Source organism: Typha angustifolia, chromosome 12 (assembly GCF_048772165.1).
Source record: "Typha angustifolia cultivar Huaian chromosome 12, ASM4877216v1, whole genome shotgun sequence".
Lineage (NCBI taxonomy): Eukaryota > Viridiplantae > Streptophyta > Magnoliopsida > Poales > Typhaceae > Typha > Typha angustifolia.
The window spans coordinates 11,024,961-11,040,890 of NC_133250.1; the positions used below are offsets into that span (position 1 = coordinate 11,024,961).

At 42.9% G+C, this 15,930-nt stretch overlaps 1 protein-coding gene, 1 long non-coding RNA gene and 2 pseudogenes across 2 annotated transcripts; 1 reads left to right on the plus strand and 3 right to left on the minus strand.

Annotated features, from left to right (window-relative positions):
* Nucleotides 1-1,725: 1,725 nt before the first annotated feature.
* LOC140772561 (uncharacterized) lies at nt 1,726-4,194 on the minus strand. Its single transcript, XR_012106309.1, has 3 exons — nt 4,144-4,194; nt 3,167-3,270; nt 1,726-1,950 (listed from the first exon to the last, which is right to left on the minus strand). It is a non-coding gene; the product is annotated as an uncharacterized lncRNA (long non-coding RNA).
* A 1,711-nt stretch (nt 4,195-5,905) lies between these two features.
* On the minus strand, nt 5,906-8,422 carry LOC140771604 (probable disease resistance protein At5g63020; annotated as a pseudogene).
* Nucleotides 8,423-9,441: 1,019 nt separating this feature from the next.
* LOC140771667 (probable disease resistance protein At1g61300) lies at nt 9,442-12,917 on the minus strand. Its single transcript, XM_073113253.1, has 2 exons — nt 11,177-12,917; nt 9,442-11,095 (listed from the first exon to the last, which is right to left on the minus strand). The coding sequence occupies exons 1-2, from the start codon at nt 12,738-12,740 to the stop codon at nt 9,927-9,929; spliced, it is 2,733 nt and encodes a 910-aa protein (XP_072969354.1). The 5' UTR covers nt 12,741-12,917; the 3' UTR covers nt 9,442-9,926.
* A 1,930-nt stretch (nt 12,918-14,847) lies between these two features.
* LOC140771605 (small ribosomal subunit protein eS27y-like) lies at nt 14,848-15,908 on the plus strand (annotated as a pseudogene).
* The last annotated feature ends 22 nt before the right edge of the window (nt 15,909-15,930 follow it).

A 15,930-nucleotide genomic window follows, 5' to 3' on the forward strand; every position in this document is an offset into this window, starting at 1 on the left:
ATCAAGGCGGCGCTGCTAGCGATACCGTCATACTGGCTAGGCAGCACGTGGGTGCCGGACGGGGTACTGGAGGAGATAGCTAAAAAAGCTCGTAACTTCCTGTGGAAGAATAAGGACGGCCACGGCCTCCACCTGATGAACTGGGCTCAGGTGACTCTGGCCAAGCGGCAGGGAGGTCTCGGAGTCCGTCGACTTAGAGAGGCAAGAACAGCCCACCTGGGTAAGCTGGTGTTCAAAATGCTAAACAGGGAGCAAGCGCCATGGATCCAAATCATGCAGGCCAAATACGGGAGGCTGCACCCGTGGGAGATAACGAAGATCCAGCACCCATCATGGATGTGGCGAGCTCTAACCAAAATAGCTAATCAGTTAAGAATGGGATGCAGAGTGTTGATAGGGAACGGCAAAGGCACAAGCGCTGCTTTCGACCCATGGTTGCACGAGATCCCGTGGTCCAGACAGCCAAGGGTTTTGGCGCCTAGGCTAATGGAAGAAAACCTGCGAGTGGCAAACCTCACCAGAGATGAGCAATGGACTCCGGTGCGATTGGTTAGGGAGGCAGGAACTGAGCTAGCGTTCGCGATCGCAAACTTCCCCATGGGAGCCGCCACCAGTGAGGACAGATGGATCTGGTGGCCGCACCCAAGGGGAACGCCTTCGGTTAAGGCGATATACCAGTCCCTGCTCCCGCAGAGTGACCAGCTCTGGGTAGGGTGGAGTAACCTCTAGCGTCTACAGGCTGCACCGAGGATCCGAGTTTTCTGCTGGAAGCTCCTGTGGGGTAGGCTCCCAACGCGAGCTTACCTCCATTATCTTCATGTTGGCCCCGAGGATCGATGTGCCATGTGTGGTCTGTTCAGCGAGACGAGTGAGCACCTACTGTTCTCGTGTAGATACAGCCGGGAGGTATGAGAGATCCTGGGCACCAGAGAACGGCTGGCGACTGCGGAGATCGATCAAGATTGGATCACGAAAGAGTGGAGCCCAAGCGTCGAGGAGGACGGGCGGGCCAAAGGGTTGATAGCATGTACGCTGTGGTCACTTTGGAAGAGCAGAAATGGAGTTGTGTTTAGAGAGAAGCGGACGCCGGAGCTAGCAGTGGTTCGATCAGCGGTCGAAATGGCGGGGGAGTACAGGTGCGTAAACAAAGAGAAGATCCCGAAGGTAAGGAAGAGAAGGAAGCCCTGGGAACCGCCAGAGCCGGGCTGGATCAAAGCAAACACCGACGGAGCGCTGAGAGCTGGTGCGTACCAAGGCGGAGCAGCGGCCATATTTCGTAATGCGGAGGGAGAGTTTCTACAGGCGGGCTGGGAGCCGTGCCCGGGCACCTCGGCGCTTAAAACTGAACTCTGGGCTATTAGACTAGCGCTGAAGATGGCGAGAAGAGGCAACAGGCTAGAGATTGAATCGGACTGCACCGAGGCCATCAGATGCATGCAGCAGTCTGAGTGTAACGCCCCCGCCCGGCACGGGCACGTGCACGCCCACGCGCCCACACGGCACGCGCGGCGCACGCGACAGGTCGGGCGGGGCCCGTCACGCACAGATACACTCCTGTGCACATACAATCATGACATCATCAAATAACACCTGCTAACATATCCATGATCACATAATCTATCACCAAATAAATCATACTCTTAACCAAATAAACCTGTTAACATATGAATATCAAAATACACAATAATACACACTAGACCGCTACATAATCTGGCAGAACCCACACAGGCCACAACAAACCATCAAGATACAACTAAACAACTGATACAAGAGTACACTATGATTCGACCTGTATTATACAAATCATCGTCTAATACAAAAGAGTACAAATATCAAATACTGGTACAACTCAATTTCTATATAAACTATCATCTATGCCATCTCGCATCTATAGCTCACCTCATCATCACTCTAAAATATCTTCTCAAGTCGCTATCACGTACCACATATCTGAGGGGTTAGAAAAGAAATAAAGAGAGTCATGAGCAAAAGGCTCAGTGAATAGACTTTACCCCGAATCAGTGATGCCAAACAGAGAATAAATCATGTACTGGATAATATGAATCAGAAAGAGTATCATGTCATGAATGAGTATATGAATGTATCCTCAATAATATATAAATGAAAAGTAGATAACACGTCATAACTGATAAAAGTATATAATCCTCGACCATGAGTAAACAAATCTCCATGTCATCTATCATCATAACTCTCTCTCAAATATGACACATGATGCATGCCGACTATGACCATGTTATGATATCAAATGCAATCATATGTGATGTATATTGACCACTCGATAATCAGGTAATCAGATGATAATGAAATTATATGCATTTCTCAACATCTCAATCATCAATGTCATTTCTATATGTCATCATCATACTAGACCACTGTGCACAGTCAACACCCAGTATCCGGTCTCAACATCATGCCCGAAGGCTCAGAGCATACTCTGCCATCCGCAAGGAGTATCTCAAATATAACCATACCCTGCCATTCGCTAGGGTATCAACATCCATCCAGACCGGGCACCCTTCTAGCTGATAGAAATCTCGTGAGGATAACTCGCCACATATGCTCTGGCGAACGGCATGTGTCCGAATGTCTGCTGCGCACACAGACTAACGACCTCGGACGTAAGGCCAACAGGATCGCGACCATGTCGAGCGATCAATCATCCACCAAGCGCGTCCTAACCCTCGCGCCCACTCGGGTATCCTCACGCTTTCTATCAACTATCTTATCAATCACATTTCATGCTTTTCTTTTTAAATGACAAATCATATGCATATATCCAGTACAATAACAAGTCAATGCATAACCGGAATTTAGGTGGAATAGGAATCAAGAGCAAAATGATGTAATGCAAACTCCAACCATGTATCTAACACATGCATACTCATGCTAATCTATCACATGCATACTCATGATAGAAATCATCCCGACATAAAATCATAATAGCATAATCATCTCCAATCATCTCTATATATCACCAATGTACTCATATCCCAGATCAGTCTAATTAAATGCATGATAAAATATGCTTGACTGAAATCATCTCTATATAAAGTCATATAATCATGCTGGAGGCCAAAACATGCATGTACATAATATACAATATATCCTAATTTGAGAAAGGGATCTAGGGGATAAGACTACTCACACTGATCAGAAGATACAAACCACGTATCCCTTACATCCGTCCATCAACCGTGTGACACTTCTCGCTAGCAAGGACAACGGGGTCTCAAATAAGGGGTTCGGGATCTGAAAATATTGAAGTAACGTAAAGTTAGTTGTTTATCCCATTATAATCCGTTCGAGTAAAATATGATGATTTATTAGATTTTAGAATTTCTACTTAATTTTATAATTGGCTAGATTTTTATTATAAATAAAATATAAATATAGATAAAAGCCTAATTATAATTAAATTATATCTTGATTAATTGGGGATTATGTAGTCATTATCTTATTTGTTACAAACTAATAATGTATAACAAATTAATAGAATTACTAAAAATGTAGATCATAAGAATATTAGAATATAAATCTAATAATTATAATTTACAAATCTATCTATTAATCTAATAGATATGTAAATAAATAAATAAATATAAGTATTACATATATTTATACCTAATTAATCATTAATGATAAAAATTATCATTAATAAAATTATATTGAAGGATATATAATATTATTAACATAGTTCATGTCTAAATAATCTATTTACATTAATTAAGAAGAAAAATACCTAAATAAATAACCTAAATAAACTAATTAATTAATAAATTAAACACATCTGCCATCAGTGCTGGGCTCGGCCTAGCACTGTCGAGCCCAACACTGTGCAGAAAGAAAGAGAAGGAGCTGAGGAAGAAGGAGAAAAAGAAAGAAAGAAAGAAGGAAAGAAAGAAGAAGAAGAAGAAGAAGAAGAAGAAGAAGAAGAACAGAAGAGAAAGAGAAGAAAGAGGGGAGGTGAGGGAGGCGGTTGCGGACCCGGGCCGGCGGGGAGGGCACCGGTCGCTACTGGCCAGCCAGCGGCCGGCCTCTCGCCGGTGGCTCGGCTCCGACAAGCCCACCCTCGGGCAAGAGAGAGAGAGAGAGAGAGAGAGAGAGAGAGAGAGAGGAGCTCACTGGCGCTCGTGGAGGTGGCGACGGCGACGACCGGCCTCGGCGAGAGAGAGAGAGAGAGAGAGAGAGAGATAGAGAGAGAGAGCCTCGAGAGAGAGAGAGAGAGATAGAGAGAGATTTAAAGAGAGAGAGAGGGAAGGCGGTGGAGGAGGAGTAGTGGCGGCGCCGGGGCCCGCTGGCCGCAGCCAGTTGGCTGCGGCAGCGGCCGCAGGCGCGTGGCGCCCCACCAAGCTGCATGAGCAGCTGGCATGGGCACGAGGCCGGCCACAGTGTGGCCGGTCGCGTCGTGCCCATGATTTTTTTTTTTTTTTTTTTTTGTGTGGATTGGGTTGTTACACTGAGCACAGCCCATGGCGCGTCCGAAACCTGGCGCGCGAATGTGCGGAGCTAGCCAATAGCTTCGGTGAAGTCAGGTTATCCCACGTAGGGAGAGAAGCCAACTCGGTCGCTGACTGGGCAGCAGCGAGGGCCAGTGAGGTCTCGGGTTACTGCCATGTGGAGCGCCTAAGCAACGCTCCACCGGAAATATGTAAACTTTTATCTGTCGACGCGGAAACGTGGCGGCAAAATATTAATATATAGCTGACCTCAGCTCTTTGCAGTCAAAAAAAAAAAAAAAGATTGAAAACATTGTCCCGTCGAGGAAAGAAAAAAAAATTGCAAAATTGCATTACAACTGTACATTCACGGGTATTATTACTGCTCCTCTCGTCTTCTATGGTGTAAGATGATGCTCATATATTGTTTTGGATTAAGTTAGATTTCAAAGTCTGTATATGTTAAGTCAATTTTTTTTTCCCTTTGGTAGGACTTCTTCATCTCTAACAAATTATATAATAAGACTAAATTAAATAAACTAATGTGCACGCTTGTCCTAGCTCTTCATAGCATCCAGCTGTATAAACCAATGTTGCTTCTTTCTTAAAGGAGTTGTTGATTTGTCTGGGAAGGCGGGTCTTCCCAACGCCAACCATGCCCCTTTAATATTCCGATCATCCCCACCACTTGCTCTTCTTTAATTTAATGCAGCGGAGTGCTTCTTCAAGATTCGGATTTGCAACCAGAAGCGCTGTTGATGCGGTAGGAATGGGCACCTCCTCCTTTGTTTCATAATTTTAACAACCTTTAATTTGCACATCCAGAAGCTTTTTGCGGCAGTTTTGCTGATACTGTGGTTTGAACAACAACCGGGAGAAGCATTTGAACCACAAGCACTTGAAAATTAATGCAGGATATTAACACTTCAATAACTCGTATTTTCTTCCAATTTCATGCAGGAAGAAGACAAGGCACGATTAGTGCAGCAAACAGGATTGTAACTAAATCAGATTAAAAATTGGTTTATCAATCAAAGGAAAAAAAACTTCTCAATGCATGAATATGCTCATAAGGGGGAAATAGTGAAGTATGATTTATTTAGAATAATATCAACTTAGTTACTATTGAAGATGCTATAGGAACATCTACCTATAACATGACAAAGTATAAATATAATTATAAATGATTTGGTTATTCTCCTCTGCTGTAGTGGAGACATCAATACCATTCTATTTTACTCTTTGTAGAATTACAAAGATACTTGCCTGCGGCATACAATGAATAACCATTATTGAGATATAAAACCGCAACAAACCAAAGCATAAATTAAACCTTTGCTGTTTTGAACATAAATCGTGACAAAGGATGACAGAGATCAATGTAAAAGAGAATAAATTAACGCCAACATAAATATCTATCAGCCAAGAGAAGAGGCTACCTCTGACAATTATTCCACGTTGATGTAAAATGGTTGGAGGGAAGTTTTGACACTGCTGTCTTCCCACTCTAAACATTTCCACCATCCATTGGAACCTTTAATAGACTTTAATTTTCTCGGGATGTTACCTGGTCGGAATGGGAGCTTCTTTAATTTCGGACAGTTGTGGACATTGATATAATTTAATGCCGGGAGAGCGAATGCGGAGTGACAAATGGAAACCATCTCTGGAAGACCAAACAAAATTTTCTGCTTGAGGCGAGGGAAAGACGAAACAACATTCTCGCCATGATTTTCCGCCCCACAAACAATTAATTCCCTCATACTAAAACACCTAACTACCACCAGATGCGTAAGGCATGGGAGATGCAAAATCCATGAAATGTTCTTCAGCATGTCACAATCAAGTACATGTAAAGAGCAAAGAGCTAGAAAGAGCTCCTTGGGAACTACCCCCTTCCATATTATCTCTTCCAAACAGCGCATTCCAACAATTTCGACTGTCTCTAGTGCCCGAATATGCCATGTGGGGTGTTGATGGCTACCTTCAATCACCAGTTGGGCCACATTGCTTTTCGAAAAACAGAGTTCAGCTAAGTTCATCTGGATTTTCTTGTCCCCAAGAAAGCTAGTCGACAAGGAGAAGGAAGTGGATTTCACTAAATTGCTTATGCCGAGCCACCGGACTGATACATTGGGCAACTCAACAAGTCTATGGTGTTGCGATGTGTCTCCTATGCAAATTCCAAGACCTTTTAGATTGTTTAAGCACTCTAACCCTTCCAACAGTTGTGATGCCAAGTAGGTCAAAATTTCATCAATAGACCTCCAATTTTGATATAAGTCGAGAAGCTGCAAAGACTTGAGTTTTGCAATAACACCTTGAGGTATTGTATGGATTCCAGTATCCCGTAAAATCAGGAACTTGAGATTGACAAGTGATCCCAGCTCCACAGGGAGAGACGGCATTTCATTGTTTGTAAGGTTTAGGTATCGGAGCTGGACCAACCCACATACCTCTTTGGGAAAATGTATAATTCTACAATTGGAGAGGTCAAGATATGTGAGTGCAACTAGAGCTCCAATATTATCTCCAAGCGCTATCAAGTTATAGTTACGTGAAAGCATCAAAGTGGTGAGTTTAGATGAAGAGGGTGTAGCTGCAATACGAGGAAATTCTTTGATTTTACTGTTAATCAACATTATCCTTTCTGCTTTATGCCAAATTTCTTCATCACGTGGAGCCTCATCTCGAAGGACAATCCATTTGTTCTTGTTCTTCCCGTTGTCGTGTGCTATCCACAATGCCATATCGCGTAACACATCATGCTAACTGAACTTTAATCTATAAAAAGTACTCCCTTCTTGATCCTCGCGTGAATGCTCGACCTCATCGAGTCGCGACTTCTTAAGTAAATCAATGGCATGTTGCCATTCTTGGATCCTCTTTATCGTACATAGCCCGACCGGTTGTGATAAGAGCCAGTGGCAAGCCCTCCAATTCCTTGATGACATCTTTTGCAAGGCGTGGTATGAGAGGATGAGAGCTGATGGTTTCCTCGCCAACCTTCTCCTGGAAGAGGCTCCATGCCTCGTCATCGTTCAGGCACTTCACTTTGATTTCTTTCTCACCTCCATCTTGCCACAAACATTTATTAATCGCGTGGTCAACACCACCTTGCGCTTGCATCCGCCGACCATTCCGAGCGGAAATGGGATTCCAACATCCTGCAGATCACGTCGCCCCCAAAGGTCGTCCAACAGCAGGAGGAAACTTCTATTCCTTAGGAAATTGAAGATGATGTTACCTTGTACCGACACATCCTCGTGTTGCTGCAGGTCCAGCTTCTGTGCTATCTCCTTTTGAAGTTTTCCTATTGTACATGATTGAGAAGCTGTGACGAAGATCACGTGATTAAAAGCAGAGCCACCAATAAAGGAGTTGTTGATTTGTTTCAGAAGGTGGGTCTTCCCTACACCACCCATGCCCCAAATTCCGATCATCCCCGCCATTTGATCTTCTCTGATGTAGTAGAGTGCTACTTCAAGATTTGAATTTGCGATCGGTGATGATGTTGATGTGGTAGGAATAGACACCTCCTGGGCAGGAGGCGGCACCGGTGTTATCGCCACCTCCGTCGTTCTGTCATCATCCAACAACCTTCGCACATCCAGAAGCTTCTTGGCTGCAGCTTTGCTGATAGTATAGTTTGAACAGCAATTAGGTGAGAAACATTTGAAGCACACACACCTTTGGGTATATTTCTCTACTATCGCATCCACTTCGGATTTGGTAGCTTCCACCTCATCTAACCATCCTTGAAGTTGATGAGTTTGTCTCTGGCCATTCTGCTTAGCTATCTCGACACGCTCCATCGCATCCTTCTTCTTGTTGAGCAAACGCCTGGTGGCCCTTTCGAGCTCTATCACGTTATCATCAGCTTTAAACGGATACGTCAGTTGGCGCGTGACGAAATTGAACAACGGAGACAGGGCAACGCTTGCGAATCCATTGAGAAGCTCCATGGATTTCAACTAGAGAGGAAGAGAGAAAGAGAGGGAGAGAAGATGAGAAAGCTTCGCGGAGATGCTTTGGAAAATCAATTGTGATTATGACTTCCATTTTGAAAAATGCCATGTCGGCTTACAATACTAAATCCTAACCGTTGTGCTCTTTTAAGAAGCGGCCTTGATCTCGCCACGTTTTCACCCTTTGCGGGAATAACGAGCGGGTTGCTCGAACGTCTCAGATCGCATCGCAGATGTGTATCCATCCCCATTAGATTTAAGTTAAATCAAACATTAAATATTACAAGGTTTAGAAAAGCTTAAAGAATAACACATTATATCGTTTTTCTTTCTTGTGAAATAAGAAAATCATTAATAACTAATTAATTAGAAAGATGTTGCTCTCCTAAGGCACATTCTAAATTGATCCCTCTTTCTCAGAATTCTTACCCAACCCTAGAAGAACATCCTTATAGAGAAGTTTGCTACTCTCCCCCTTCTCCCAATAACTGGAAGAACCATGGAGAGATTTCTCCTGATATAACCCATCAAATTTCGGTGTGCGAATAGCAGACTCCCCTTTCGAGGAAATCCCACTCACCTCGCTTGCGGGTTGCAATCGGGTTCGTTCCGATGATGCCGAATCTGCGAGAGAATGGGTCCATGTCTGGGCTGAATCACTGGAGTTTCCTGGATCATAGCCCAAATCTAAGCCCAAACCCTTTTCTTGATCGTCGGAACCCAATTCACCTTCATGATCGCGAGAGCCCATTTTCTTTTTGAGTAGAATTGGGCCATGCTTTTGAGAATACGATTAACAGAGTTGATGGAAAATTAATAGCAGAATCTTATCTAGAAAATATAATTTATGAAATTTATGGCCGTGGCGTTAAGCGCATCAATCCTTCACCAAGAAACACAGATGGAATTAAAAAGCTCCCACTTATTATAATACAAGTAGATGTTTTGAAAACAGAGAGGTTAAAAAGAAAACAAATTTACAGAATCAAAGATATCCAACGGATAGCAGAATACTTGCCCTCTTACAAATATTAGCCTCACTCAAACTTGGTGGAAAACATCATTGGAGTCATTTCTTTGTATGACTGCGGCAGTCACATGTTTTGTTGAATTATTGCGGCTAATTCTCTCAGATTTATGAAGAGTTTAATCTTCTTTTGAATGCAGCAGAGAAATCTTTTCCTTTCGCAACAAAAATTGGAGCTCATCATTGTGGGATCCTAGTGATGGGCTTATATAGAAAATATCTCATTCACACGAGATAGTTAGAATTAAAATGGAGGAAACAATTTTAACAGGTTTTGATCATCATATATTATTTCTACTTATCATATACGAGCTTGGCAGAGGATTGGCAATAGAATGGGAAAGCCATACTATGTTCTAATACAAGTAGACGTTTCGAAAAGTAACGGAGATATGTAACAGAGAAAAAGGAACATACTAACAGCAACAGAGATATCCACCGATCGGAAAGCAGAACAATCGTCTCTTACAAATATTAACCACTATCTGCTGATACTGAATCATCAGAATCAGAATCTTCTTCGTAAAAAGGTTGGAGGAAAGTTCTGACACCGCTGTCTTCCCACTCTAAACCTTCCCACCATTTTTTGGTACCTTTAATTCTCCGTATTTTGCTCGGTATATTACCTGGTCGGAATGGGAGCTTCTTTAATTTCGGACACTCATAGACAGTGATATTATCTAAAGCTGGGAAAGCGAACATGGAGTGGCAAATGGAAACTATTTCTGGTAGGTCATCCAAAAATATTTCCTTTAGGCAAGGGAAAGTAGAGGTCAACATGATTCCTTTCTCTTCTTTCTCTGCTATATCTGCAATATTCTCACCATGATTTTCTGTCCCATCAGCAATTAGTTGCCTCATAGTTGAACATTTAATTACCCGCAGATTATTAAGGCATGGGAGATGCAAAACCCACGAAATGTTCTTCAGCATGTTACAACCTTTTATAGATAAAATGCTTAGAGCCTGAAACAACTCCCTGGGAACCACTCCCTTCCATATTATCTCTTCTAAACAACGCAGATTAAGAATTTTTAGCTTCTCAAGTGACCGAAGATGCCATGTGTGGTGTAAATGGCTACTTTCCATCACCACTTGGGTCACATTGCTTTTCTTCAAACAAAGTTCAGCTAAGTTGGACTGAATTTTCTCGTTCGAAAGGAAGCTGGACGGGAAGGAGAAGGAAGTGGACTCCAACCTACTAACAGCAAGGGACCTTACTGACAGACTGGGCAACTCAATAATCTTATTGAGTTGTGATATACCCTCTACACAAATTCCGAGACCTCTTAGATTGTTTAAGCACTCCAACTCTTTGAACACGAGTGATGGTAAATAAGTCAAATTTCTTTCAATAATACCGTCAGGTTCGTATAAGTCAAGAACCTGCAAAGATTTGAGTTTTGTTATAACTCCCTGAGGTATTGTTTGGACAGCATTATGTCTCAGAATCAGGAACTTGAGATTGACAAGAGATCCCAGCTCCTCAGGGAGTGACTGTATACAATTTTCTTCAAGATTGAGGTATTGGAGCTGGACCAACCCACATATCTCTATGGGAAAACAGAACAATACACAGTAGGAGAGATCGAGATACGTGAGTGCAACAAAAGCTCGGATGTTTCCAAGAACTTTCAAGTCATCTATACCGATAAGAATTAAAGTGGTAAGGTTTGAAGAAGAGGCTGTTGCAACTGGAATAGGAGGCAGTTCTGGGATCTTACCGAAAACTCGCGATATCCTTTCCGCCTCTTGCCAAATTTCTTTGTCCAATGGTCTGTCATCTCCAGGGACAATCCATTTGTTCTTGTTCTTTCCGTTGTCGCGTGCTATCCACAACGCCATATCGCGTAACACATCATGCATCCTCAAGAAAAAATCATATTGCTGATTCTGTTCTAATAAGCATGCTCCTATCAAGTCGCCGATCAGAGTGTGTCCAGCGTTATAAGCTTCAGACATGCTGGCAAACTCTTTTATTAAGCCTAATCCCATCCAGCACTTGATGAGTCTGCTCTTACTGATAGAACAATCCTCGGGCCACATGGAGCAAGACAAGAAACACTCTCTCAAGGTGTCAGACTTCAAGCTATCATAACTGAACTTTAACCTATAAAAAGTAGTCTCTTCCTCCATACCCGTTTGCTCGACCTCGTGAAGTCGTGAATTCCGCAGTAAATTGATGGAATACTCCCATTGTTTCGGATCCTTCTTCTCGTACATGGCTCGTCCGATAGTGATAAGAGCCAGCGGCAAGCCCTCCAACTCCTTGATGACATCTTTTGCAAGGCTAGGTACGCGCGGATGAGAGTTGATGGTTTCCTCGCCAACCTTCTCCAGGAAGAGGCTCCATGCATCGTTCTCGTTTAGACACTCCACTTTAATCCTCTTTCTCACCTCCATCTGCCCACAAACAGCTATTGATCGTGTGGTCAAGACCACCTTGCGCTTGTGTTCGCCGACCATCCCTAGCGGAAATGGGATTCCAACATCCTGCAGATCAAGTCGCCCCCAAAGGTCGTCCAACAACAGGAGGAAACTTCTCTTGCTCAGGAAATTGAAGATGATCTTAGCTTTTCTCGACACATCCCCATCGCGCTGCAGTTTTAGATTCTCGGCTATCTCATTTTGAATTTTTTCCGTTGTACATGATTGAGAAGCTGTGACGACGATCACAACATCGAAAGAAGAGTCCCCAATAAAAGAGTTGTTGATTCGTTGGAGGAGGGTGGTCTTCCCAACTCCACCCATGCCCCAGATTCCGATCATCCCCACTTGGTCGTCTTTAATGTAGCGGAGCGCTTCTTCAAGATTTTGATTTGCATTTGGTGATGATGTCGATGTTGTAGGCACAGGCACCTCCTGGACAGGAGGCGGCGCCAGTGTTATCGCCAGCTCCTTCGTTCTTTCATCATTTAACAACCTTTGCACATCCAGAAGCAACTCGGCGGCAGTTTTGCTGAGACTGTAGTTGGAACAACAGTTGGGTGAGAAGCATTTGAAGCACAACCACCTCTGCTTATATTTCTCTACAATCTCATCCACTTGGGCTTTCGTAGCTTTCACCTCATCCAGCCACTCCTGCAATTGATGAGTTGGTTTCTGGCCATTCCTCTCCGCTATCTCGATCATCTCGACGACATCGTCCTTCCTGGTGAGCAAATGCCCACTGGCACTTTGGAGGGCCCTGACGTTGTCGTCGGCTTTAAACGGATACGTCAGCTGCCGCATCACGAAATTGAACGACGGAGCCAGGGCAAGATCTGCTACTTTACTGAGAATCTCCATAGAAATCAACGGGAGAGGGAGGGAGGCTAATAAGCAAGATGAGGAAGCTATACGAGAAGATGGTTTGGAGTTAAGTACTCAATTTAGAGCTCTCACTCGATGCGATAGGTTAGCCAGCCATTTCTAATCAACTAAGTAATGATTTTCTTATTTCACAAGAGAACAAATAAGTAATCATTCATCAGCAAGTCGTTGATTTGTAAAGTTGTACGTCTGCAGACAAAATAAAAGATGCCAAGTTGCAGATTACAACTGTTTCTGGATCACCCATTCCTGCATTGGAAATTCCACCCTCTACCAAGTGTTAAAAGATTGCTACGAGATTTCTTTCGGAAAAGATAAGGATAAGAAAGGATCCATCCCATCAACTGGGATCACTAATTCTAAGGATGAGGGGGGGCCTCGGGATCCGTAATTTGGAAGTGGCCAAAATTGGCAGCAATATCTTAAAATGCTAAACAATTCAGCTTGCTTTTGGATGGTTTTGATGAAATATAAGCATGGGGCTGTTGACCCATGGGTTACTAAGATTAAGCCAGGGCCTCGTGCCCTCGTGCCTGTAATATGAGATTGGGCATCAGACGCTTTGTTGGCCAAGGCGATAGGACGAATGTCCTGACTGACCCTTGGATCACTTCTTTTGTAGATTTTAATTGTATAAACTCTAATATGAATGCTCCTGACCTTATTTGGGCCGGATCCACAGCGGGCGCTTTGTACAAGTTTTTGAGGATGATAACCATCTCTGGGTCTGAGGAGTTTGATTGGCGAAGGCTCTGGAAGCTGAAAATTAATCCTAGGGTCATGCTGTTTAATTGAAAAGTTATGTGGGGTAGAATCCCCACGTGTGCCGTTTTGTTCAAACTTAAAATTGGCTCGATGACCCTTGCATGGTCTATGGGCTTACGAAGGGAACCTATGATCACATCTTGTATCATTGTTGATATGCGATTGAGGTTTGGGAAGTTATTGCTCAAATCTTGGGTATATCCTTTGTGCTCGACCCGAATTGGCTTGCGTATGATTGGGGCCATTTAGGAGGATGCACGGCCAAATTTCTAGCCATAGTGGCTACGGGTTTGTGGATGATGGAAAGCTAGAAATTGTCTCATATTTGAGAAGGGCTGGGATGCCAACCATGCCGAGTGGAAATGGAATTCTAATATCCTGAACATCAAGTTGCTCCAAGAGGTCATCCAACAATGGGAGGAAATTGAAGATATATCATGTTGTTCTGTAACATCCTCTGGTTGCTATAGTTTTAGCTCTTGGCAATCTGCTTTTGAATTGTTTCTCTCGTACATGATTGAGAAGCTATGGCGAGAATCACAACATCGAAAGCAGAGTCACCAATAAAGGAGTTGTTGATTTGTTTCAAAGGTGGGTCTTTTCTATGCCACCCATGTCACAAATGTTGATCATCCCTACTGGCTCATCTTTAATGTAGCGGAGTGCTTTTTTAAGATTTGGACATGTATTCAGAGATGATGTCGGTAGAGACTCCTCCTGGACATGAGACGACGCTGGTGTCATTACTACTTAAGCCAGTGCTAGCTTTTCACCTTCATCTAACAACCTTTGCATAAATAGTATTTTTCTTTTAATCATTTAAGAGCCTGAGGGTTAGATATGGATGTGACAAAAGGCTAACCTTCTTTAGATATAAAGGCATTAAAACTCTATCAAGTTTTAGCTAGTGTACTGAGCCTCCTAGTTTAGACTTCAAATTGTGTGCATCGCTGAATAATTGTTCCAAACTAAATATTCTAAGACATTGTTCTAAGTCATTGTGCTGGCGAGCTGCTCTTCCAAACCAATCGCACGTCGAGCCATTAATCGAGCTAAATCATTGAGTTAAGCCACCACCACCAACAACTAAATAATTATTTTCACAATAATTATTTGGAGTTAGAGTCAATCTCATAACCTCCTTAGTCATGGGCAAGATACTTACTAGCTCTGTTAGAGTTAGTTGATAAATAAAATAAATAGTAGGAGCTAGGCTAGAGATACCTAACTATTCGATTAGGTGACTCTTGTCGCGGCTGTCTCGCCTTTTGTTCTCCATCTTTTGAAGTTCGCACGATCTTTCTAGGGTTTCATCAAGATGGTCCTCCAAAACGACATCGATTTACTAAATCCTCTGACTGAGCTTGAGAAGAGGAAGCACAAGCTCAAGCGTCTTGTCCACTCTCCCAACTCCTTCATGGACCTCAAGTGCCAAGATTGCTTCAACATAACGGCCATGTTTAGCCATTCATAGACCGTCGTCGTCTGCGCCGACTGCTAGACGGTGTTGTTCTAGCCGACCGGTGGGCGTGCTAGGCTCACCAGGGGTTGCTCTTTTAGGCAAAAGGGTGACCGAGGCTGGTGGGTATGTCACTTATCTCTCTACTATAATTAAGGCATCAGTTATCCGAGTCTTTCTTGCTTTTTTTATTCATGAGAAGAGGGCTTTAGATTTATGTCATGGTTGTAATCGCTTAGTAATTTTTGCTGCTGTCTGGACTATTACATTGTGTTCAATTCACACCCTCTCAGACTATAAAATGCTTTAATGCTTCATGCTTATTGGATCTAAAAAAAAAGACTATCCGGTTGGGTGATCCAATCGTCTGCATATCTTCGCCGCATGAAACGTCCTACAAAACTTCGGGTAGGTGCAAAATTGCAGCTGGTCAATTAGAGAAGCGTGGAAAAATGATAAAGATAGTGGTTTCGAGGGTATCACTTATCCTTGCTATAATGCAGAAAGCAGCTCATCTCATAATCACAATGTCGAGTATATCTGAAGGAGTAACCCGACAATTAGTTTAATTTCGCCTTGCCTAGAAAAGAAATTAATAGTTTAAGCTTTTAAATTAAGTTAGGTTTCACAATTTAAATTAAGTTTTTTGTTAATTTAGACTATGAGTACATCGTGCAACACTATCACACAACTCAAATCTAATACGCACATTTGGCGTTTGGTGTTTTCCAACATCAATTTAGACGACAATTGTGGACGATACTCTAAAAATTTCTATTCCAAATAAAAAAATTTCGATCCAAAACGGTGTGAAAATTTGGCGACATCAAAATTAAATATTCAAAGCAGCTCGGCACAAATTGTTACGAATTCCATGAGTGTGTAATGGCCTTTGAATTATTGCGGCTTCACAGGTGTAGAAAGGGAAAAGGTAAGAGCTTT